We start from the raw sequence: 24,918 nt of genomic DNA, 5'->3' as shown, positions 1-24,918 counted from the left end.
TTCCTTGAGAAGAAAATTCATTTCTCAAAAACCCACAGTAGCAGAATGACCTTATCTCAAAAATGTGATGACCACTGAAATTAACCTATACAAGTCTATACTTACAATATATAATGTATGTGGTTGAACTTTTAATTTTAAGGCAATATATTTTTTCTAAGAATTCATAACTCTATAAAGACAGAAGGATTCAAATAAAACAATGTAAAAGTTATTATTACTGTAATTAATAGTCCACAAATACTCTGAGCAAAGAACCTAATTAGCACACACCAGCTCTCAAGCAAGAAGTTTACTGTGTAGTGGCTTTCCTTCGGACATGCTCAGCTGCTCCCCGGAGTGTTGAAATCAAATTGGTGCAGTTAATTATGAAGAAATGCTTCAGATGCTAAAGTGAGGCTGTTAAGTCACTCCTTGTAAAATTGAATTTTGAAAACCCAAATAACTGGGTCTTGGAATATGACAATAATGCCCAGCTGATAGCCTGCCTTGGACTCATTAGATCGTGGCCTCACAGATTTACTGTCTCTTCAACTGTTAAATTAACATGGCAGGTCAATAATATGAACAGCCTGACTGAGGCTTCATTAGCCAGGAAAGAAGGTGTTCCTTTCCAGAGAATACTAATACGAACCTTTCTTCTCTTAGTGGGATAAATTTTCATGTCCAAAGTTCCTTTGCCTTACTTAGCAAAACGCTTGTAAAATAGAAATTAATAATCTGCTAGACAGTACATTTAAAAAATGTTTTCTATCACAGCTTATGGCTTAATTTCATTTCTGTGTTAATTGATGCAAAAGGAAAGTAGAAAAAGAGGTTTGGATGGGAACAGACTATGCTATGCTATGCTAAGTCACTTCAGTCGTGTCTAACTCTGTGGGACCCCATAGACAGCAGCCCACCAGGCTCCTCTGTCCCTGGGATTCTCCAGGCAAGAACACTGGAGTGGGTTGCCATTTCCTTCTCCAGTGCAGGAAAGTGAAAAGTGAAAGTGTAGTCGCTCAGTCATGTCCGACTCTTAGCGACCCCATGGACTGCAGCCTAACAAGCTCCTCCGTCCATGGAATTTTCTAAGCAAGAGTACTGGAGTGGGGTGCCATTGCCTTCTCCGGGGAAGAGACTAGAACAATAATTAAGGCTAAGGATGATCCATTTGTCAAAGGAATTGTTGATGTTTTTTCACAGAATGTGACAGAACTGAGGCTCTCTGACAACCCCGCCTGGGAAGGCGATAAAGGAAACACTAAAGGTGACAAGCATGATGACCTCCAGCGGGCACGTTTCATCTGCCCTGTCGTGGGCTTGGAAATGAACGGCCGACACAGGTAGGTAGTCAATGTAGACAGGTGATGTGGACTCTGGGTGAGTAATCCCAGGGCTGTTATGAACTACGCTGTAACTTCATAATCACACTGGTTTCTCTAAGGTGTCTTTTGGTTAGGGAAGTGCTGCACCTAATCTGGAGTGTTCTGGCACATCTGTACATGGCCATCTAAGAGACATATGTACATTGTATGTGGAAAACTACACCAGAGGAACCGATCACCCAGCTCTGAAATGAAATAACCTAAGGCTTCATGGGTTTGTGGAGAAGGAAAACTTAAGTCCCAAGGATCTTCTACTTTTAAAGTTTATATTCTTCAGATAGTCTGAATGGAAATCGTTTAGACTTCTCTTAAAGTTTACGTTTAGTGGTGACCCTGGGAGTATGTCAAGGCTGTATATTGTCACCCTGCTTATTTAACTTATATGCAGAGTACATCATAAGAAACGCTGGGCTGGAGGAAGCACAAGCTGGAATCAAGATTGCCAGGAGAAAATATCAGTAACCTCAGGTATGCAGATGACACCACCCTTATGGCAGAAAGTGAAGAAGAACTAAAGAGTCTCTTGATGAAAGTGAAGGAGGAGAGTGAAAAAGTTGGCTTAAAGGTCAACATTCAGAAAGCTAAGATCATGGCATCTGATCCCATCACTTCATGGGAAATAGATGGGGAAACAGTGGAAACAGTGGCTGACTTTATTTTGGGGGGCTCCAAAATCACTGCAGATGATGGTTGCAGCCATGAAATTAAATGACACTTACTCCTTGGAAGGAAAGTTTTGACGAACTTAGATAGCATGTTGAAAAGCAGAGATATTACTTTGCCAACAAAGGTCCATCTAGTCAAGGCTATGGTTTTTCCTGTGGTCATGTATGGATGGGAGAGTTGAACTGTGAAGAAAGCTGAGCGCCGAAGAATTGATGCTTTTGAATTATGGTGTTGGAGAAGACTCTGAGAGTCCCTTGGACTGCAAGGAGATCCAACCAGTCCATTCTAAAGGAGATCAGTCCTGGGTGTTCATTAGAAGGACTCATGTTGAAGCTGAAACTCCAATACTTTGGCCACCTGATGCGAAGAGCTGACTCACTTGAAAAGACCCTGATGCTGGGAAAGATTGAGAGCAGGAGGAGAAGGGGACGATAGAGGATGAGACAGTTGGATGGCATCACGGACTTTATGGACATGGGTTTGGGTGGACTCCGGGAGTTGGTGATGGACAGGGAGGCCTGGCATGCTGCAGTTTATGGAGTTGCAAAGAGTCGGACATCACTGAGCGACTGAACTGAACCGTGAGGTGATGGGTATATTAACAAGCTTGACTGCAAGGATTATCTTAACAGTTTATACATATAGCAGATCATCAAGTTGTACACAAATATATACAATTCCTGTTTGTCAATTATACCTAAATAAAGCTGAAAAAAAGAAAAGTAAAATGAAAGGCTAAAGTTCACGAGAGAGATTCTGAGGAATGAGACTTGCCACTAACCTTCTTCTGTGCGTGTGTTGTGTACATACACAGTATTTTGAGGTGAATTTCATAATGTGAAATTTATCATTTAAGGTGTATGTTTCAGCGGCATTTAGTATTGATCCAGTCAGAGTGCTGTGCAGCTGTCACCTCCATCTAGTTCAAAAACCCCCTACCCATTAGCAGTCCCTCCCCGTTCCTCCCCAGCCCCATAGAATGACACACTATGTGACCTTTTATATCTGACTTCCCACTTCTTTTTAAGGAAACCATGGTTCACCCCAAAAGAGGAACTTAGCAGAAACAGTCTCAGCTCTGGGGTCTTGAGCAGGGGTTACCTGCAGTACATTGCTCCGATTGTGGTTTCCCCTAGATTTTCTTTTCACTTGTTAGTTAATCTCTTCTCCTTTTTCTCTTCTCAGTTCATTGAGCTTTGCCTGTTTTGGCTTTGCCCTGGTGCTATTTGTAGGACCTCCACACTAGAAAATTGATTTTGGAGTTCGTTTGTATATTTAATATACAAAACGAAGCACGTCAAAGGCTAACAAGAGTTTTGCCAGGAGAACGCACTGGTCGTAGCAAAGACCCTCTTCCAACAACACAAGAGAAGACTCTAGATATGGGCATCACCAGATGGTCAATTCCGAAATCAGATTGATTATATTCTTTGCAGCCAAAGATAGAGAAGCTCTATACCATCAGTAAAAACAAGACCAAGAGCTGACTGTAGCTCAGATCATCAACTCCTTACTGCCAAATTCAGACTTAAATTGAAGAAAGTAGTGAAAACCACTAGACCATTCAGGTATGACTGAATCAGGTATGACTGAATCAAATCCCTTACAATTTTACGGTGGAAGTGAGAAATAGATTCAAGGGATTAGATCTGATAGACAGAGTGCCTGAAGACCTATGGACGGATGTTTGTGACATTCTACAGGAGGCAGTGATCGAGATCATCCCCAAGAAAAAGAAATGCAAAAAGGCAAAATGGTTGTCTAAGGAGGCCTTAAAATAGCTGTGAAAAGAAGAGAAGCGAAAGGCAAAGGAGAAAAGGAAAGATATACCCATTTGAATGCAGAGTTCTGAAGACAAGCAAGGAGAAACAAGAAAGCCTTCCTCAGTGATCAATGCAAAGAAACAGAGGAAAACAATAGAATGGGAAAGACTAGAGGTCTCTTCAAGAAAATTAGAGATACCAAGGGAACATTTCATGCAAAGATGGGCACAATAAAGGACAGAAATGGTATGGACCTGACAGAAGCAGAAGATATTAAGAAGAGATGGCAAGAATACATAGAAGAACTACACAAGAAAGATCTTCATGACCCAGATAATAATGATGGTGTGATCACTCACCTAGAGCCAGACATCCTGGAATGCAAAGTCAGGTGGGCCTTGGGAAGCATCACTACGAACAAAGCTAGTGGAGCTGATGGAATTCCAGTTGAGCTATTTCAAATCCTGAAAGATGATGCTGTGAAAGTGCTGCACTCAATATGCCAGCAAAGTTGGAAAACTCAGCAGTGGCCACAAGACTGGAAAAGGTCAGTTTTCATTCCAATCCCAAAGAAAGGCAATGGCAAAGAATGTTCAAACTACTGCACAGTTTCACTCATCTCACACACTAGCAAAGTAATACTCAAAATTCTCCAAGCCACGGTTCAACAGTACGTGAACCATGAACTTCCAGATGTTCAAGCTGGTTTTAGAAAAGGCAGAGGAACCAGAGATCAAATTGCCAACATCCATTGGATCATCGAAAAAGCAAGAGATTTCCAGAAAAACATCTATTTCTGTTTTATTGACTATGCCAAAGCCTTTGACTGTGTGGATCACAACAAACTGTGGAAAATTAGTAAATAGATGGAAATACCAAACCACCTAACCTGCCTCTTGAGAAATCTATATGTAGGTCAGGAAGCAACAGTTAGAACTGGACATGGAACAACAGACTGGTTCCAAATAGGAAAAGGAGTACGTCAAGGCTGCATATTGTTACTCTACTTGTTTAACTTCTATGCAGAGTACATCATGAGAAACGTTGGGCTGGAGGAAGCACAAGCTGGAATCAAGATTGCCAGGAGAAATATCAGTAATCTCAGATATGCAGATGACACCACCCTTATGGCAGAAAGTGAAGAACTAAAGAGCCTCTTGATGAAAGTGAAAGAGGAGAGTGAAAAAGTTGGCTTAAAACTCAACATTTAGGAAACTAAGATCATGGCATCCGGTCCCATCACTTCATGGGAAATAGATGGGGAAACAGTGGAAACAGTGACAGACTTTCTTTTCTTGGGCTCCAAAATCACTGCAGATGGTGGTTGCAGCCATGAACTTAAAAGATACTTGCTCTTTGGAAGAAAAGTTATGACCAACCTAGATAGCATATTAAAAAGCAGAGACATTACTTTGCCAACAAAAATCCATCTAGTCAAAGCTGTGGTTTTTCCAGTAGTTATGTATGGATGTGAGAGTTGGACTATAAAGAATGCCAAGCACTGAAGAATTGATGCTTTTGAACTATGGTGTTGGAGAAGACTCTTGAGAGTCCGTTGGACTGCAAGGAGATCCAACGAGTCCATTCTAAAGGAGATGAGTCCTGAATATTCATTGGAAGGACTGCTGCTGAAGTTGAAATTCCAATACTTTGGCCACCTGATGCAAAGAACTGATGCATTGGAAAAGACCCTGATGCTGAGAAAGATTGAAGGTGGGAGGAGAAGGGGATGATAGAGGATGAGATGGGTGGATGGCATCACTGACTCGATGGACATGAGTTTGAGTAAGCTCTGGGAGTTGATGATGGACAGGGAAGCCTGACGTGCTGCAGTCTATGGGGTCACAGAGAGTCAGACACAACTGAGTGACTGAACTGAACACTTGTTTCCATAGGGAATGTTTCTGTAGGAGAAATTCAGAAGAGTGATGCTTTACCCAGTGCTGCCAGTCGTCCTCCTGAAATCCTGTAGTGTGTCGCACCCACCCACCCACAAATGTGCCTGTTTCCCCAGACAGTTTCCAGCTGGTCACCTTCAGACTCTTTCATTACTGCCTGATCGGTAAAACAGTATGTGTCTTTGTTTGAAATGCGTTTGTGTAATTAATAGATGGGGGTTCAGTTCAGTTCAGTTCAGTCGCTCAGTCAAGTCCAACTCTCTGCGACCCCATGAATTGCAGCACACCAGGTCTCCCTGTCCATCACCAACTCCTGGAGTTCACTCAACTGAACTCGGTGTCCATCGAGTCAATGATGCCATCCAGCCATCTCATCCTCTGTCGTCACCTTCTCCTCCTGCCCCCAATCCCTCCCAGCATCAGAGTCTTTTCCAGTGAGTCAGCTCTTCATATCAGGTGGCCTAAGTATTGGTGTTTCAGCCTTAGCATCAGTCCTTCCAATGAACACCCAGGACTGATCTCCTTCAGAATGGACTGGTTGGAGAGTCCAAGGGACTCTCAAGAGTCTTCTCTAACACCACAATTCAAAAGCATCAATTCTTTGGCGCTCAGCTTTCTTCACAGTCCAACTCTCACATCCATACATGACCACTGGAAAAACCATAGCCTTGACTAGACGGATCTTTGTTGGCAAAGTAATGTCTCTGCTTTTCAATATGCTATCTAGGTTGGTCATAACTTTCCTTCCAAGGAGTAAGCGTCGTTTAATGTCATGGCTGCAACCACCATCTGCAGTGATTTTGGAGCCCCCAAAATAAAGTCTGACACTGTTTCCACTGTTTCTCCATCTATTTCCCATGAAGTGATGGGATCAGATGCCATGATCGTAGTTTTCTGAATGTTGAGCTTTAAGCCAACTTTTTCACTCTCCTCCTTCACTTTCATCAAGAGGCTCTTTAGTTCTTCACTTTCTGCCGTAAGGGTGGTGTCAACTGCATATCTGAGGTTATTGATATTTCTCCCGGCAATCTTGATTCCAGCTTATGCTTCTTCCAGCCCAGCGTTTCTCATGATGTACTCTGCATGTAAGTTAAATAAGCAGGGTGACAATATACAGCCTTGACGTACTCCTTTTCCTATTTGGAACCAGTCTGTTGGTCCATGTCTAGTTCTAACTGTTGCTTCCTGACCTGCATATAGGATTCTCAATAGGCAGGTCAGGTGGTCTGGTATTCCCATCTCTTCCAGAATTTTCCACAGTTTATTGTGATCTGCATAGTCAAAGGCTTTGGCATAGTCAATAAAGCAGAAATAGATGTTTTTCTGGAAATCTCTTGCTTTTTCCATGATCCAGTGGATGTTGGCAATTTGATCTCTGGTTCCTCTGCCTTTTCTAAAACCAGGTTGAACGTCTGGAAGTTCACAGTTCACGTATTGCTGAAGTCTGGCTTGGAAAATTTTGAGCATTACTTTACTAGCGTGTGAGATGAGTGCAATTGTGCGGTAGTTTGAGCATTCTTTGGCACTGCCTTTCTTTGGGATTGGAATGAAAACTGACCTTTTCCAGTCTTGTGGCCACTGCTGAGTTTTCCAACTTTGCTGGCATATTGAGTGCAGCACTTTCACAGCATCATCTTTCAGGATTTGAAATAGCTCAACTGGAATTCCATCACCTCCACTAGCTTTGTTCGTAGTGATGCTTTCTAAGGCCTACCTGATTTTGCATTCCAGGATGTCTGGCTCTAGGTGAGTGATCACAGCATCGTGATTATCTTGGTCGTGAAGATCTTTTTTGTACATTTCTTCTGTATATTCTTGCCACCTCTTCTTAATATCTTCTGCTCCTGTTAGGTCCATACCATTTCCGTCCTTTATTGTGCCCATCTTTGCATGAAATGTTCCCTTGGTATCTCTAATTTTCTTGAAGAGATCTCTAGTCTTTCCCATTCTTTTGTTTTCATCTATTTCTTTGCATTGATCACTGAGGAAGGCTTTCTTATCTCTCCTTGCTATTCTTTGGAACTCTGCATTCAGATGTTTATATCTTTCTTTTTCTCCTTTGCTTTTCGCTTCTCTTCACAGATGGGGGTTAAGCATCTTTTATGTGTTCTGACCGTTTACGTTTCTCTTGTCAACCACATGTTAAGGCCCTTTGCCCATTTTTCTGTATTGTTTATTATTGCTTTTAAAGACCATTTTGAATATTCATAAACTCTGAATCTTGGGACTTCCCTGCTGGTCCAGTGGTTATGACTGTGTGCTTCCAATACAGGGAACGTGGGTTCAATTTCTGGTTGGGAAACTGAGATCCCACATGCTGTATGTAGTGGCCAAAAAAAAAAAAAAAAACTCTTGAGTCTCATATATATTTAGAATATTTTCTCCCTGAGTTCGTATTCTGTCTTTTGACTCTTGTGGAGTTTTTAAAAAATTCATTTATTTATTTTTATCGTTAGTGTTTTTTTCCAAAGGATTATTGCAAGGAGGTGGGAGTGGAACTGTTGCCTATGTTTGTGGTTTTAATTTCAATATACGGGTTTCTCCTCTATGGTGGCTCAGACGGTAAAGCGTCTGCCTGCAACGTGGGAGACCCTGGTTCGATTCCTGTATCAGGAAGATCCCCTGGAGAAGGAAATGGCAATCCACTCCAGCACTCTTGCCTGGAAAATCCCATGGATGGAGGAGCCTGATAGGCTACAGTCCATGGGGTCGCAAAGAGTCGGACACGACTTAGCAACTTCACTTCACTTCACTTCCTCTATCTGAAAAGTAGAGCTTTCCCTAAATTTGTACGAATTTTTATAAGAATTTTTCTTATAAAATGAAGAAGCAGTTACCTTAGGACACACCTTGCTTACACATGCACAAGTTAAATAGGGATGAAGGCCTGATGCTCACAGACATAATTCAGAGCTGTGGCAGCTTGATGCTGAGATGGTGAATGTGGTTAGCTGGAAGGAGTTTGGAGTGCGAGCTACCTATATAACAGCTCTCGGCAAAACAAACACTGAACGCTATTTTCTGCTTTTTTGCCTTATTTCATAGAAGGAAAAATTCACTTTGAATTTCTTTCCATTAGTAAAAATAGGTGCTCATGTAGGTCTTTTGAAACAATGAAAGTGTAGGTCTTTGTAAAGAATGAAGTTTCCTAAAGCAAACTTTCAAAAAGTGGGGGATACCTCATGTGTGGGTCTGTACTTACTTATTTATTTAGGACACACTGATTTTTTTTTCTTAAGGGAATCAGATATAATCATTTTTCTCTTTGTGGTTCTTGGCCTTTGTGAAAACAGAATAAATATTAATCGATAATGTGGGTAATAATTTTTAAGTTGTTATTTAAGTCATTCTCCATGTTGGATTCTCTCTCCAGGTTTTGCTTCCTCCGGTGCTGTGGTTGCGTGTTTTCTGAGCGAGCCCTAAAAGAGATCAAAGCAGAAGTTTGTCACACGGTGAGTTGTTGACATCATTTGTTCCTTCTCAGTAGCTGAAGACATCAGATGGTTTGGGCTCCTTCCCTCCGTGTGTTATTTCAGCATCTTTCAATTCTTTCTGAGACAGGGATCTCATCAGTTGCTTCTCTGCATAAAACCCTTCCATCCCCATCCTTGCTTTGATTCCATCTTCTATCCCCTGCTTTAAGGTAGAGACTCAGACCACCTCTGGTCCCTGCCCACCTGTCCTGTCTGGTGCCTTTATTCCCTCTAGTGGGTGGAGGCCTGCTTTCAGAACCTTAGTTCAGAGCCGTTGCTTCCTGTGTAAACCCAGCCTCCTTCCCCATTCCCTGGGCACTTGGTTATCCCACGGATCTCATCAGAATGTACTTGCTGGTTGTGTGGTACTTTTCCCACTGGACTACAAGAGTTTCTTCTTTCTCATTTTCTTTTTTATTTTCATAAATAGGACTTTATTTTTAGAGCGGTTTGATGTGCATAGCAGAATTAGGAGGAAAGTAAAGGGTTTCTCACAGACCCTCTACCCCCATACGTGCACGGCCTCCCCCTGTATCCACATCCACGCCAGTGGTGTATTCGTTCCAGTTAATGAACCTATTATGATCCCTCACCAGCACCTGAGGCCCCTTCACGTTAGGGTCCATGCTCGGCAGCGCGCGTTCTTGAGCTGGGACGAGGATGTAAGGGCGTGCGTCTGTCACTGCAGGCTCACAGTGTGTCTCCACTGCCCTCACCATCCCCTGTGCTCCGCTGGGACACGTTTGAAAGTGCGAGCAGGGCTTGACTGTCTCTTCACCCTCGCCTTGTTCTGTCCAGGCATGTTGGACGTCCTCAGTAGACGCTCACACCCATGAGCACACACGTGATATAAGAGTGCCTGCTCAGCTCACATGAGAGGGTACAGAGGACTTTGCTCTCCAGGGTTGCTGCAGAGCCTGGGACCTCTGTGTCTTGGTGTTCCACCTGTCCGTGGAGAACCTGGCATTTATTTTAATGTCATGGATGCCAACAACTGACTGCATTTTTCACCCACATTAGCTCTGCTTGGGTTTCATTAGGCTTCCCAGGATGGTTTCTCCCTGTTGTGAGTTATTCTTTGATTCAGCAGCTTTCATAAAACAAATGTCATGGGCCAGCCTCATCCTGGCAACTGTGGAATGGGGTGCCTCTGCAGATTTGAGTTAAGACCTGAGGGCAGGAAGGAGCTCGCCGAAGAACATTTGCGCCTAAGCTCAGAAGTGGCAGAGGGTTTTGCTAGTTGAAGGAACAGAAAGTGTGGTGGAGGGTGGGGACAGGAGAGGAGAAGTGGGTGAGGTGGAGGGCTAGGCAGGGGTCACCTTCCGTAGGCCCGGGTGGCCACACGGGGGCTTGTGGATTTTATCCTCAGAGCAGTGGGAAGCTGGGGGCAGCTTCCAGCTAAGCTGGATGACTTTAGTTTCAGAATGACTTCTCTGCAAAGAAGCCAGACGCAGAGGAGGACTCACTGAAATGTGACTTCATTAATTTGAGGCTCAAAGGCAGACAGAAGGTGATGGCTGGTGAAGAAGTTGGGGAGCATCTAGTTGTTTCCACTTTGGGGTGATTATGGATCGAGCCCATCACAAAATTTGGAATCTATCTCATTAAGCTTTTACCAAAAAAAGAGAAATTTAAAGAATGCATTTAGGAATCAATCCGTGTCATTTATCGTCCAGTATTGATTATGTCTCTGGTATTAAAGATGATGTTACAGGGGTTCCCAGGGAAAGTGGGATGTGGATGACTTGGTCCTTGCACTTAAGGAGACTGCAGTCCTGCAGGAATCAAGTTATATGAAAAATTGTGTTCTACTTCGTTTCTTGAGTTGTTGTTGTTTAGTTAGTAAGTTGTGTCCAACTCTTTGCAGCCCTGTGGACTCCCTGCCAGGCTCCTCTGTCCATGGGGATTCTCCAGGCAAGAACACTGGAGTGGGTTGCCATTCCCTTCTTTGTCTCTTGAGGCCAGTTGCCAAGTGGATGTAAGGACGTTATTGGAGTTGAGGGGCCGGAGAACTTTCTGGCCATGCTGGTGATAAATGGCTTTATGAAGGAGGAGGTATTTGTTGTAGGCCTTGGAGGCAGAGCGTGTTCTCATCAGTCAGGCTTTCCCAGAGATTGGGACGTCACTGTCAGCGTAGGAGTGCTGGTGCGGGGACCACAGGAAGGACCCCAGACATCCTCACGAGACGTTGCGTGGCAGGACGGCAGCTCCCGTTTCCCGCACCTTCTGTCATGTGCCTGCCCTGCAGGGAGTCTCCATTTGGTCCTGGGGTGGTTTTAACGCATCTCCAATACTCACTGAGCTCCCAGGAGAATGGGCCTTACGCGCAGAGCTTAGGCAGACAGAGCCTCCAGAGATTTGTTCTCTGCATTTCTATGCTTCCTAAATCCCATGGTCAGAGGAACCCAGTGGGCTGCAGTCCATGAGTTGCAAAGAGACAGACGTGACTTAGCATGTGCACACACACACTATTTTTATGCTTAGCAAGATCAAGTTAATGTTTCAAGTAAATTTAAGTAAAAGCGATGGGTAGATTTAAAGAAAAATATTAAGATGCTGACAGTACATTAGGCAGGGGAAGGCCTGCAGTTTGAGAGATGCTATTAGTGATGGTGGGCGCACTGTGGGGGTGGCAATAGGTGGGAGAGGAAGAGCTGCAGCCGCATTCAGGAGAGGAAGTGCCCAGGCAGCCTGAGAAGGTGGGGGCTCGAGGTGCCATCACTGCCCGGGCCGCTCAGGAGCAGGGAGAAGCCAGGGGTGTGAGTCAGACTGCCTGGTGAAAACTAGGAGCACCAGGCTGAGGAGCAGCTGCCCGGGGGTGGAGGCGGGAGGGCAATGCTGTCGTCGGGGGCTGTTGATACCTTTGCAGCAGCAGAGACCCCTGGGGGCAACAGTGTGTAGGTCTGTGCAAGATGGACAGAGAGAAAAGACTAAACAAGAGCAAGTAACAAAAAGGAGCCTGTGAGAGAAGCGTCGTGAAGGAGAGGGAACTCAGCTGGCCTGGGGTTCCCAAGAGCAGGAAAGGAACCTCTCTGTGTTCAAGTGTGTGTGCGTTTTAACAAGTAGTGTGTGAGGCGTTGTCTGTGTCAGACACATCCACAGGTGCACTCTGGAAGCTTGCTTGAAAGAATGTAAATATGAGAAGGTGGGAAATTAAGCTGAAATCTTAAAGCAGTCAGATGCCCTGAACTAGTGGTTCCCAGCCCAGGCCGCGCTGTAGAGTCACCGCAGTGGTTTTTTAAGTCCCCGCTCCCGACCTCAGGCCCTACGTCAGGATTTCAGGATTAGTGTGGAGCCCTCACGTATTTCTTTTCTTTCTTCATTTGTTTTTGATTTCTGCTGGGAGGCTCAGTGATCTAAAGGAATCAGGCTTTTTCTCCTGACCCACAGTGGGTGACCATCTCTTAGATTGGTGTGCAGTTGTCTTCTTCTCTGGCTGACCCTGGATGTCCTTGGTGGTAGCCATTGTGACAGGCCTGCAGCAGAACAGGAGTGTGCGAACAGGAGTGTGCTCTGCAGAAAAATTGATGTGATTTCATGGAAAGGCAGTGCCACTCGGGAACTGTAAAGTCATTCTGTTGGTGTCTCGGAACAAAGTGCTAGTCACCTTCTGAAAGTCACCATCCAGCTCTTCAAGGGAAGGGAAGGAAACAGGGGGAGAGGGGAAATGACCTCATCAGGATTGCACAAGCAGCAGCCAAGACCAGATGAGAACCAGAGTGCTGGCTCCTCCTACCACCTAACAGGGGCCGCAGGGTAGCCGAGACTGCCCACAGTCAAGACGGGACCCTGGCTATATAACCCAGGAACCAACCTTAGGGACCAGCTTCCCTTAAAAATCAGTCTGTCATCAGAAGAGTAATATTTTACTCTTTTCACTTAGGTCATCTCCTTAAAAATTGCCCTTGCACACAGAGGTAGGTTGAGTACTCTGCGTATTAGTTCACTAGGGCTTCCGTAACCAGGCGCTGCAGACTGGGTGACCTAACAGACATTTAGTTTCTTACCTTTCTGGAGGCTTGAAGTCTGCAGTCACAGTGTTGGCCAGGCTGGTTCTTCCCGAGGGCAGCGAGGGGAAGATCTGTTCCAGACCTCTCTCCCTGGCTTGTCCATAGCTGCCTGTCCCTGTGTCTGTTTGCACAGTCTTCCCTCTGTGGAGCGTGTCTTTGTGTCTCAATTCCCCCCTTTTTATAATAATACCAGCCCACGCAGTGACTGCATCTTAACCAACTGCATCTGCAGAAGGTGACGTTGTAACATCCTGGGGGTTAGGACTTTTTGGGGAGGTGGGGGAGCATAATTCAACTGATAACACTATACGGTTTAGAAAATTAGAGCCTGGGACAGTCTGTGGTGCCCTTGGTGGGCGTCATTCATTCAGTCACTCACGCAGCCAACACTGAGAGCCTTGTATTTTATGGGGCAGACCTGGGTATAGTACTTACTGCTTCTGCTCACATGCCATTGGCCAGAACTTAGTCAGGTGACCACACCTACCTGCAGGAGCCTAGGGATTGCGTTCTAGCTGGACACCCCAGAAGAAGAGGTGAACACCAACCATTTCTGCCCAAGTACCCAAAGGAGGAATGATGGTGCAGTTTCAGGAGCTGTGGTGCGTTGTGAAAATGTGAATGAAGGGAGATAAGGCCACAGTGTGGAAATCTAAAGCAAGTATTTTTCATGTTTTAGAAAACGTCTGAAATTTAGAGGAACCAGTGTCGTTAAAACGGTGTCAGGGACTTCTCTGGCAGTCCAGTGGTTAGAACTGTGTTTCCTCTGCACAAGAACACCTTTCTTGGAAACAGGAAGGAATAAACATGTAAACAAACACGATGGAATGTTATGTTTTAAAAAAAGAACAGTATCAGGAGTGATGCTGATGGTGTGCACTTTCTCCACTTTCCCTCTGTAATCCCATGGACATTGGGCTCTTTGGTTCACCAGAAGAGACTCCAGGGTTCGAAGTTGCCCTGGTTCTGTGTTCTAAAATACACACTGTGCGCCTGACTTCAGGAAACAGAGACCAAAGAGATGTAGTTGCTAGGTTTTTCTGTTTTCATGGTAAACAAAGCACTAGCCACAAAACTAATAGTATTCCCTACTGTGTTCATCCCTGCTTGTAATAAGAAACACATTGGAGTAACCACGGGTTGCAAAATAAATGGTGTGCTTGTTACTCAAAACATGAGCCATGGTCCTGCGAATACTGGCATCACCTGGGAGGGTTTTGCTTTTGTTTTTTAAGAAACACAGAAAAAAAAAAAGAAACACAGACTCCCAGGCCCCTCCTCAGACCTGCAGAATTGAAAACTTCATTTTAACAAGAGCCTCCCAGGGTATTTGTATGCACAGGTCAGCTTGAGAAGCTGACCTGGATGTTAACGGTGGTGGTGATGGTGTTCCTTCGCTCAGTCATGTCTGACTCTTTGCCACCTCATGGAGTGCAGCACACCAGGCTTCCCTGTCCTTCACTATCTCCCAGAGTTTGCTCAAACTCATATCCATTGAGTCGATGATGCCATCTAACCATCTCATCCTCTGTTAACCTCTTCTCCTGCCCTCAGTCTTTCCCAACATCAAGGTCTTGTCCAGTGAGTCGGCTCTTTGCATCAGGTGGCCAAAGTATTGGATCTTCATCTTCAGCATCAGTCCTTCCAATGAGTATTCCAGGTTGATTTCCTGTAGGATTGACTGGTTTGATCTCCTTGCTGTCCAAAGGACTCTCAAGAGTCTTCTCCAGCATCACAGTTGGAAAGCACTAATCAATAGAAGTGTGGGCAGTAGCATTTGGCTTGCTGACCTGGCTTTATTTAGTTAGGCTTTGTGACAACTGAGCACAGGGTGTGGATGTTTTAAAGTCAGAAGTGAAACAAAAATTTACACTTATACACTGGTTTTTTGTTTTGTTTTATTTTTATCATGGAGCAAGCAGAGTGGAAAGGGGAGAAAATAAAGAAGGAGGAACTTCAAAAGCGGGTGGTGAATTCTGCTTCTCGGGCCCAGCCTCCTCCAGTTGTTCCTTTCTGCCATCTTCATGGTCTCGGTGAATAGTAAGCCTTAGGAAATCATATAGCATACAGCACTGGCAGCTTTAAATTTTTACATGTAAGGAAAACACAATAGGAAAATTGAACAGTAGACTCTACATATTCACAAGCAGGTTCTGTTCCCGGAAACTTAGAGAAATTATCTCAAGACCCCTATTTGTCTCACCTTTAAGATACAATCCTTAGAAACGTTGTTCAGACTTTGTTTTACATGTGATTTGATTTTGTTTTTTTTATATGACGAATAAACACAGTTAGAGGCTGGCTCAGGGTAGAGAGTGCGGCAGCTTCCCACTGGTTCTCATATCCATGGAGGCTGTGGCTTTGTCTTGGCCTCCTGGGAGGTGCCCTGATGCCCCACTAACACCCAGCTTGTGCTTCCCCAAATCTCACACTGCTTCATTCCACTGTGGTGGTGGTTTAGTTGCTTAGTCGTGTCCAACTCTTGCAACCTCAAGGACTGTAGCCCTCCAAGATCTTCTGTCCATGGGATTTCCCAGGCAAGAATACTGGAGTGGGTTGCTGTTTCCTTCTCTAGGGTATCTTCCCAACTCATGAATGGAACCCAGGTCTCCTGCACTGCAGGAGGATTCTTTACCAACTGAGCCACCAGGGAAGCCCCCTTCATTCCTCTGTACCTTTAAGTTGTTTTTTATTTATTTATGTGGCTGCACCAGGTCTTAATGCAGCATGCAGGATCCAGTTCCCTCACCAGGGATAGAACCCAGGCCCCCTGCATTGGGAGGGCAGAGTCTTAGCCGCTGGACCACGGGGGAAGTCCCTGTCTTTATCTTATTATTCTTATTTTTTATCTCGCTGTTACAGAAATGCTTTGTTGCAGGATTTGAGGTTTTTGAGGGCAGTTGTGTGAATTTGTGTTCTATGAATTGACATTGAAATGAAGGGAAGCTTATCTTTTAAGTAACTTGAAACAATGTTAGCTTCTTTTATTTTTTATTTTATTTAATTTAAAAAGTGTACTGGGGTTTGCACTTACTTGCAAAGAGTTGTTATAAAATGTAGGGGACAAGATTGTGGTGAACCTGAGCTTTCTGAACAACCACTCAGACCATGACCATCAACTCCGTGTCTGCCTGTAAGCAGGCTGGCTGGGGCGCTCACATTTTCTGATGGTCTTAACCTTCTGTTGTGCGCTTTCCCTGGAATCACGTATCTTTGGTGAAGAAATATTTGTTTCAATGGAAATTCAATGTGCTATGGTTAGCTCAAGTTTGATTTGCAGACTCTGCTTTCAGAGCCTCTTTTCCTTCTGTGTAGTTCCACGCTTTTCAAGGGCTGTTTGCATTGACTTAAGTGGAATCTCATTTAGTTTCTGCATTTGAGAAGTGTCGGTTCACTAAAGGGTATGCTTTGTCCTTGAATTATATGTTTATTTCTTTAGTATCCTGTCCTGTGGTTCCTACTTTTCCCTTATTTTAGTTGTTTTAAGTTGTGCTGTTTAATAGTTGTATGTTTCTAACCCACTCCAGTATTCTTGCCTAGAGAATCCCAGGGACGGAGGAGCCTGGTGGGCTGCCGTCTATGGGGTCGCACAGAGTCGGACAGGACTGAGGCGACTTAGCAGCAGCAGCAGCCCTGTATGATGCCGTGGGCTCTTTTCGAAAGAGTATATAAAAAGTCCTCGACAAAACAACAAAGATTTGTGGATTTTTGAAAGACCTGGATCTTTGAGTAGAGAGAAGTAAGACCATCCACACCTTTGACCTGTGCTGTTCTGTAACCACCAGCTACGTGTGACTTTTTACATTTTAATTAATTAAAGTTTTTAAAGTTAATGTTCACTTGATCAGTCACTGCAACCACATTTCAGATGCCCAGCGCTCCCTGTGGTTGTGACTGGTATAGGCAGCTTAGACACAGACCATCCCATCATCGCAGCTGCAAGCCCGCAGAAACTTGGGGGCAGCCTTTGTAAGAAGTTATGTTTCAACTCCATAATTTCCTTTTACCCAAAGGAATTAGACTCTTCCTTGTTTTTCTAGGATTTCTAGAACAGAGTTACATTGTTCCTAGCCAAACTGGAGGACTGCTAGAAGCCTATTTTCATTTTCAGTGGGAGTTTGTTCTTTATTAGAATCTCATACACAATAGTATCTTTAAGACAAGATACATTCTTACTCTAACTTGAGCCTGGATCTAAGTGTTTGGAGAATCTTGATTTCCATTAACTGTTTAGTGAGGCAGTCAGGCCTCCATGTCACTTATCTAGTCACCAGTGGAACTTTGAATTATTTTTTCTCTTGTGATTTCTTTCTCTAAACTGTGAAAGTGGCTTATCACCAGCAGCAGAGTCTTTGTCAGTAGCAAGTTTCTAAATTCATTTTATGACTAATTTCTGTCAAGGAATTATTTTTCCATTCTTTTTTGGTTGAATGTTCTCTGATTTCAAGTCAAGAAAACAGAATGATACCAATAAGAAAGCAAGCAGTCTCTATAACTTTCGACTCAGCGGTTCAATTCCGTATTAAAATGGCTCTCCCGTTGGAAATGCCAGTGTGCCTCCACAGGGCCCTCTGCCTGCCCGAGAACTCTGAGCCTGTGCCACCGCTCCAGGCAGGAGACCACAAGAGGCTCGGTCGAGTCAAATTGGTTGGCAAAGAGAGAAGGTGATTGAATGATCCATGGCAAGTCTCCTGGTCCGTACACACAGGTGTCCTGGGCGTAATGGCCTGCAAAGAGAACACAGAAGCTGAGCCGCCTTTGTTTTGTTGTCAGTGTACATCTACGTGGACAGGTGCCACTTCTAGGGTCATCTCTCAGGCCTCTCTGCTTCTTGCAAGTTCAGATTAAACATGATTTCCACAAGTGCTTTGAAAGGGGCTTTTATTTTCAACTTTGAACTTGTGATGGAAGGGAAGCTTCTATTCGTTTGGTTAGTGATGTGTGAAGTCTTTAATGGCTGCTGTAGGTGAATTCTTTAGAATTTTAGCTCGTCATGAGCTGCAACTCTCTGGCCCCCTGATGTGAAGAACTGACTCACGCAGGGATTTGCTGCAGTCTCCGCGAGTTCTCTGTCCACCAGGAGCTGCGGGCCCACAGAGGTCATGCATGCTCTGTTTTCCCTTCCGTGTGTGCACCAGAGAACTTGCCATCTTTCTACTGGACCCCGTCTGTGTCACGTTGTGAATCGTCATCCATCATTTCCTCCCTGAGACTGTCTGCCCCTCTCTGCCATCTTCACATCGCAGGTCTGGGTGGGCAGGGAGAGCCAGCCCAGGAGAGTAGGCTTGAATCGCTCCCTAGGAGCCAGGTTCTGGCTCTTCAACCCGGAGGTGATCTCCCCCAAACTGATGAGCCTGAGAACCTCCCTGCAGCCTGCTAATTCTCTTCCAGACTGTTCACAGAACAGAGACACTGCTCTCTCCTCCACCCACTATCTGGCTTCTGTGTTTTGTCCCAGTAACTAAAACCTCTGGGACACCAGTCAAAGGGGCAAAAGAATTCACAGTTCCGGAGAGCCTCCTGAGGGCAAAGGAAAGAGACCTTTTTTCAGCAGGAACTGTGTTGGAAATGTGGGGTATCGCTGGCTGATCCCACCAACGAGCACAGACTTGTGTTATTCAGTCATTTTGTTCTAATAGACCCAGAGAGGCAGGGAGCTCATTTTAAATAAATGTTTGGGTTTGAATTCTAGGAGCAAGTGGGGTAAAGCCAGATGGCTGATGTATTTTTATCTGAAAATTTTGGAAGTTGCAGTCCTGTTGGGTGTTCTCTTTGTGAAAATTTATTGACTCAGATTCTTAGAATTTGTGTACTTTTCTGTCTGGAGAGTAGTTAGAAGTTTTTAAAAAAATTGACACCATGCTAATTGGATCATCTCATACATGACCGTTAGCCTTTTCCTATTGTTACTGAGGCAGCAGTTCTACAGTTTTTGTAAAATTTGAAGGCATCCTATGGCGTGTGTTTTATTTTGTTTTTATTTTTTGTTTTCCTGAGCTGGTTGGCTTGCAGAATCTGTTTCCAGACCAGGATGGAACCCAGGCCCCAGCAGTTGAAAGCCTGGAGTCCTAACCCATTAGGCGACCAGGGAGCTCCCTTGGGTTTTGTTTTTACCTTTACAGCCTTCGTGAACTGTTCCCTCCTTATTTCTCCATTTAACAGCTCGAATGTTTCCTTCCCAGCCAGCATTTGGGGTGGAGCCCGGAGCGTCTAAGGGAGAAGACAGGCAGGTACACAGGGAGCAGGTGGAAAGCAAGCCCCACCTCACTCAGGATGTGTGCCCTTGTCTGCACAAAGGACAGCTCTCTGGGGTAATCTGAAAGGATTTTCAGTGGTTAAAAAGGTCCTAATTCATTTTTTCTGGACTCATTGTTTGCACTGTCTTCCTGGACCTATTCACTTAGCTATTCAAGCTTGAAGGCCCGTCCCCAGTTGGAGCCAGTCAACTTTATGTAAAGAGCAAATAAGCCCCATTTAAAGGAAAGCATCATATTTCCCTCTGCCTCTCAGAAAACCTACCTACCCACACACAATGGCTAGTTTTAATATTTTCCATTCTTAAAGAGCCCCTAGCATGATATATGGAGAAGGTGATGGCACCCCACTCCAGTACTCTTGCCTGGAAAATCCCATGGATGGAGGAGCCTGGTAGGCTGCAGTCCATGGGGTCTCGAAGAGTCGGACACGACTGAGCGACTTCCCTTTCCCTTTTCACTTTCATACATTGGAGAAGGAAATGGCAACCCCCTCCAGTGTTCTTGCCTGGAGAATCCCAGGGACGGGGGAGCCTGGTGGGCTGCCGTCTCTGAGGTCGTGCAGAGTCGGACACGACTGAAGCGACTTAGCAGCAGCAGCATGATATATAGTACGCGTAGGTATTCAGCAGTATCTAATAAGTAAATGAAGAAAGGAAGACCTTTCCAGCGATCTGTGCTCAGAATTTTCAAAGGGCTCTATTTGGGGAGATGCAGAATGCTGGCACTTCCTTCTGGAGAGGGAACAAAGCAGTGAGCCTGGCAAAGCCCAGACCCCTAAAAGCAGAGACACCCTGCACCCCAACCCCCGCCAACAACCACCCAAGTGGGAGGTCCTACAGAATATGTAGAGCTGTTTGCCAAGTCAAAGAGCTGAAATAGAATCTTCAAGGGTACACGTCTGCTGTTGCAGCTGGCCTGCACAGACACCCCTCTGCTGGATTGTTTTTACCTTTCAGTCGGTTCAGAGTCACCCAGTAGTGTCGCTCTGGGCCATGGATGTCTTGGGACCACTGGAGCATGTCTTTTGCGCGGATGTCAGTCAGCACAAACTCCACAAACTTCCTCGTTAGTACATAGTAAGCACTTCCAAAATAAATGGTCAAGTTATGGGGTGGCTCAACCTTGAATCCTGCATTTGGAGACACGTAGATGTCTCCTTCAGGGCTGAATTCAAGATGGCTCTGACTTGTCTTAGATTTAATGCTTGGTGACTGGATTACTCCGGGAGTGATATTTTTATCTTTCCATTTGCTTCTGATGTAGTGTATGATTTCTTTGTTGGTTTTGATTGGAAAGTCCTGTCCACAGAGATTAATGACATAGTTCCATTGAAATTTGGAATGCACTAGATCTCTCATACAGTTAATATCTGCCTGTAGTCTTCTAAAGCCAGTGTAAGCCATTTTCTCTCTCTTTGATGAAATGAAAATGTTCTCAAAACAGTTAACCAGGGATTGCACTGCAGTCTTATACTTCTTTGGGGCCTTTTCATCCACATGAATACAGTAAACATTCTGAGGCACATAAACAGCCCTGAGTAGCTGCACAAACATAGCCAGCTCCTTATGAATAGTTACAATATATGCCAAAGAGAAGCTGGCTTCCTCTGCAGACAGGGGTCTGGTTATGAAATGCAACTCCTGGGAAATCCTGGAGCAATTTCCTGGTCTGTGTAAATGAGCAAGTATTTCAGATCCATGAGGGTTTCTACAGAACTTTGCAATCTGGGGAGCCGCCTCTTTCCCTTCAAACAAAGCCGAGCACAGTTCATCTGGATAGAAGCCGCATTCCACCACTGCTGGGTGGGTGGGTTCCTCCTCTGCTTCCTCAGGAGTTAGATTCCTTAAATAAATAAAAATGAAGATGCAAACGGCTGTGCACACGAGAAGACCAGGCTTTGTGGCTCGCAGCTGGCTCATGCTTTGAGCTCCAGTTGCCTTCTTATTACCATGGTTTGAAATGTTCTCCTCTCAGCTTCCTAAAGGAACAACAGACAGAATTCAGGGTGTTGTGAAAGTGCTTGTGAAACCCACACCACAGTCACGTTAAGCATTTCTTTTACCCCATAAGAGTTTTCTTGGGCCCCTTTGTACTCTATCCTCCTTCCATCCTTGTCTCTAGATAATCTCTTAATGTGCTTTGGTCACTGTAGATGTTTTGGCATATTCTGCAGTTTTATATAAATGGAGTTATACGTGTGTATTTTTTTGCCTGGATTTTTTTTTTCACTTAGGATAATGCTTTTAAGGTTTGACCCACATCATTGCACTTATCACCATTTTCCCTTTTTACTGCTGAGCAGTATTCCATCAAATGGATGTGGCACAATCTGTTTGCTCATCTGTTGAAGGACTGAAGTTGTTTCCATTTTAGGATACTACAAGGCGCTGTAAGCATTTATGCATAAGTCTTTGTGTAGACCTGTGTTTTTGTATCCCTGAGGTAAGTACCTAAGAGTGAACTAGCTGGCTCACATATGGGTGTTTAACTTCTTAAGAAACTGCCAGGTTGTTTTCCAGAGTGAGTGTGCCATTTTCTATCCCCACCAGCAAAGTATGAGCGTTCCGTTTACTCCACATCCTCACCAACACAGGGTGTAGTCAATTTAAAATTTGTTTAATTGGTAATGGTAATTCACTGTGGTTTTACTGTGCATTTCCCCAATGATTGATGGTGTTGAATATATTTTCATGTGTTAATGCCTTTATCTTGGCAGAAAAAAAAAATCTCAAAGATTTATTTTGGACGTAGATCCTGTCCTGGTTTGCATTATCCAGAATTTCTTAGGCTGTAATTCTGTATCATGTTATGAGGATATATCTTTTCAATAAAAGGAACAACAAATCAAGAGAAATTTTGTGATCACATAATTCGACTTACTGAAATGAATTTATGTATTTTAATTTTTTTTAGAGAAGGCTTCAGTGATTAAAAACAAGTTATTTTTAATAAGATTATTTGATAATAATTTAGTTGCCTCTCTTGAACTCTATAGAGATGCATGAATAGGTGTTTTAATTAATTATTATTAGCATGCAAATACCATCCTTGGGAATTTAGGGAAGAAAATTGATCAGGTAAAATGTCTTTATTGTTAGTAATTTTTTTCCTTATTTATGAGTCTTATTTCTAAGTTTCTGTAAAAAAAAAAAGTCATCATTGCCTATTCCTCCTTCCTGTTTTTAAAGACCCTATTACTTTTGACCAGTGTTAATCTCAAATTTCACATTAGCCCCTTACCTTTCCACATCATTATTGCAGATGCCATTTGAAAGTATGGATGAGGCAACATTTTTGAGTTATCTCTGTGCTTTTAAAACTGTGAGCCAGGAAAAACTATAAATGCTGGTTTAGGGTTGTGGATTTTTAAAATGTATACAGTTTTCTTTTTACACATCATGCTTCAAAAATAAAAAGCAGCTGCTGCCCATATATGCCAGGTTACATTTTACTCTAGTTCAGTAAATGTTTGTTGATGGTCCCAAACAGAAAACATTATGGCATAATTTTAAAGACATTTTTTTATGAAGTACAGAGTCGTCATTAACACATTTCATATCTGGTCTCTAAAATAGACACAACCTTTATCATGTAAACAGAAATCCAGTTGGAAGGAAATACCTTCCTGAAATGAAATGCTTCTCTGTTAAGAATTTTGGTTAAATGTAAACCATGTACCATAGTTTATTACATTTTATCCTGCATTTAGTTTTAGCATGGGAAGGGGGTTTGGAGTATTTTTCAGTTTGTTGTCTTGGTTGATGTTTTTAAGCTTATGGTCAAAGTAAAACCAGCTGGCCTCATCACAGAAGTGTTAGCCCCACTTCACTGACAGACTCCACCTCATGCAGCGCCCAGAGGATTGGGTATTTTCAGTGGTTTGTGATAATTAAATGAAGATGAGTCCCATGTGTAACCTGTTGTCCTTCAGGGCAATACATGGGCTAAGTCCCTTCCCTCCCTTATAAAGAGACGGTCAGTGGAGCGTGGTCAGGGTTAATCGGCCGCCTTTCCACCTCTTGTTCTGTGGTGTGTGGTTCACAGTTGCCCAGTCTTCCTTTTAGCTCAGGTTCACTTTGAAATTTAGAAGCTGGGGAGTGCTAGAATGTCACGTTGTGGGAAGGGCCACCAACTTTATTTTCATTGTTTCAACACGAGCCTTTCAAGGACAGCCTTGAAATGAAGCCTTTGGAGACCCTACTGCTGTTGAATGTAAATAGTTGTTGCTGTTGGTTTAACCTCCACGAGGTGGATAATGTGAAAATTCCTACAGGGATCAACTGTTTAGGGCCTGGCAATTTTTTCTTTTGAAGTAGTAAATGAACACCATTTTCAGCTTTGCAGGCATTTCCAGCCTCTCTTCTTGGTGATTTTTTGTTGTTTTGTTTCTGTAATGTGAAATCAACTTTTGTTGTCATCATGAAACTATAATTGTTAAACATGTGACTTTTAATCACTAATTTCCAAGAAATATAAGCAATATTTTTCAAGTGAGGGGATCCCATTAAAAAAAAGTACAGTCTTTTATTTTTGAGCCTTTTTTTTCTTCCGCAAAAAGTTTTATTTAAACTGTGTATTTTAAAGGCTTTAGAAAGAGCGGCAGTTATCATTGTGTTTCATGGATCAGGAGCAGATATAGTTCTTTGTTCAGACCTTTTTTTTTTTTTTTTTTTAATGAGTAGCCTCATTAAAATAAGGCTTCACAGGTGGTGCAGTGGTAAAGAATCACCTGCCAATGCAGGAGCCACAGGAGACTCGAGTTCCATCCCTGGATTGGGAATATCCCCTGGAGTGGGAAATGGTAACCTGCTCCAGTATTTTTGCCTGGAAAACCCCATGGACAGAGGGGCCTGGCGGGCTACAGTCCATGTGGTCGCAGAGTCAGACACGACTTAGCAAGTGAGCATGGCAAAAACATCATTAAAATATATATAATGGAACTTTCCTCGTGGTCCAGTGGTTTAGACTCTGTGCTTCCACTGAAGGGCAGGGGGTCAGTGGGGCATGGGTTCTGTCCCTGGTAGGGGAACGGTCAAAAAATAATAATAATAAAATATGTATAGTGTACAGTAGAATTCAATAGGTTCCAGACAATGAATAATGTTTTAAAGATTTTACAGTCAGTTGACTGAAGACATATGACATCTAAGAGATTTTGTAGAATATCCTTCAATAGAAGTAATTACCAAGGCTATGGTTAAGGATGGTGTTAAGATTTTTTCCTTTTTGTGGTATTAGCAATCACACATGATTTCTAATCTAGTTCTCAGAATGGAATAATTTAACCTTTTATGTTTTTTGTCCAAGCATAAAATATTTCCAAGAAGTTATTTCACAATTCCTTACTATCCTAACTGAGAGCCAGTGAGTATATTTTCCTTCTTTTTTCCTTTCTTCTCTGTCCTTCTGTAGTCCTCTCTCCCACCCCACTAACAAGCCTTAAACAGCCCAAAACAAAGCCAGTAATGTGGGTTTGGTACCAGG

General features: G+C 43.6%; 2 protein-coding genes across 3 annotated transcripts in view; one reads left to right on the top strand and one right to left on the bottom strand.

Annotated features, from left to right (window-relative positions):
* Nucleotides 1-24,918, top strand: part of RTF2 (replication termination factor 2) — a 43,296-nt gene that overhangs the window by 7,325 nt on the left and 11,053 nt on the right. For both annotated transcript variants that reach the window (XM_019972153.2, XM_019972152.2), the window contains exons 4-5: nucleotides 1,186-1,325; nucleotides 9,068-9,146. In XM_019972153.2, the coding sequence (XP_019827712.2) occupies nucleotides 1,186-1,325; nucleotides 9,068-9,146 (219 nt within the window). The remainder of the gene's footprint in view (nucleotides 1-1,185; nucleotides 1,326-9,067; nucleotides 9,147-24,918) is intronic.
* Nucleotides 17,011-21,412, bottom strand: LOC109567311 (beta-1,3-galactosyl-O-glycosyl-glycoprotein beta-1,6-N-acetylglucosaminyltransferase 7). The gene is made up of 3 exons (XM_019972154.2): nucleotides 20,384-21,412; nucleotides 19,292-19,387; nucleotides 17,011-17,904 (listed from the first exon to the last, which is right to left on the bottom strand). The coding sequence occupies exons 1-3, from the start codon at nucleotides 21,351-21,353 to the stop codon at nucleotides 17,681-17,683; spliced, it is 1,290 nt and encodes a 429-aa protein (XP_019827713.2). The 5' UTR covers nucleotides 21,354-21,412; the 3' UTR covers nucleotides 17,011-17,680.

The sequence above is a fragment of the Bos indicus genome, chromosome 13 (genome assembly GCF_029378745.1).
Source record: "Bos indicus isolate NIAB-ARS_2022 breed Sahiwal x Tharparkar chromosome 13, NIAB-ARS_B.indTharparkar_mat_pri_1.0, whole genome shotgun sequence".
NCBI classification, from domain to species: Eukaryota; Metazoa; Chordata; class Mammalia; order Artiodactyla; family Bovidae; genus Bos; species Bos indicus.
The sequence above is the reverse complement of the archived record's forward strand: the minus strand, read 5'-3'. Positions and strand labels throughout refer to the sequence as shown.

Excerpts from the sequence above, each read along its gene's own strand:
- LOC109567311 (XM_019972154.2), bottom strand. The coding sequence starts at position 21,353 with ATGAGCCAGCTGCGAGCCACAAAGCCTGGTCTTCTCGTGTGCACAGCC. Across the intron at positions 19,388-20,383 it reads GACTCTGAACCGACTGAAAG|ACGCTCCGGGCTCCACCCCA; the intron begins GTAAAAACAATC and ends CTTCTCCCTTAG. Across the intron at positions 17,905-19,291 it reads AGTTCACGAAGGCTGTAAAG|GCCATTACGCCCAGGACACC; the intron begins GTAAAAACAAAA and ends TTCTCTTTGCAG.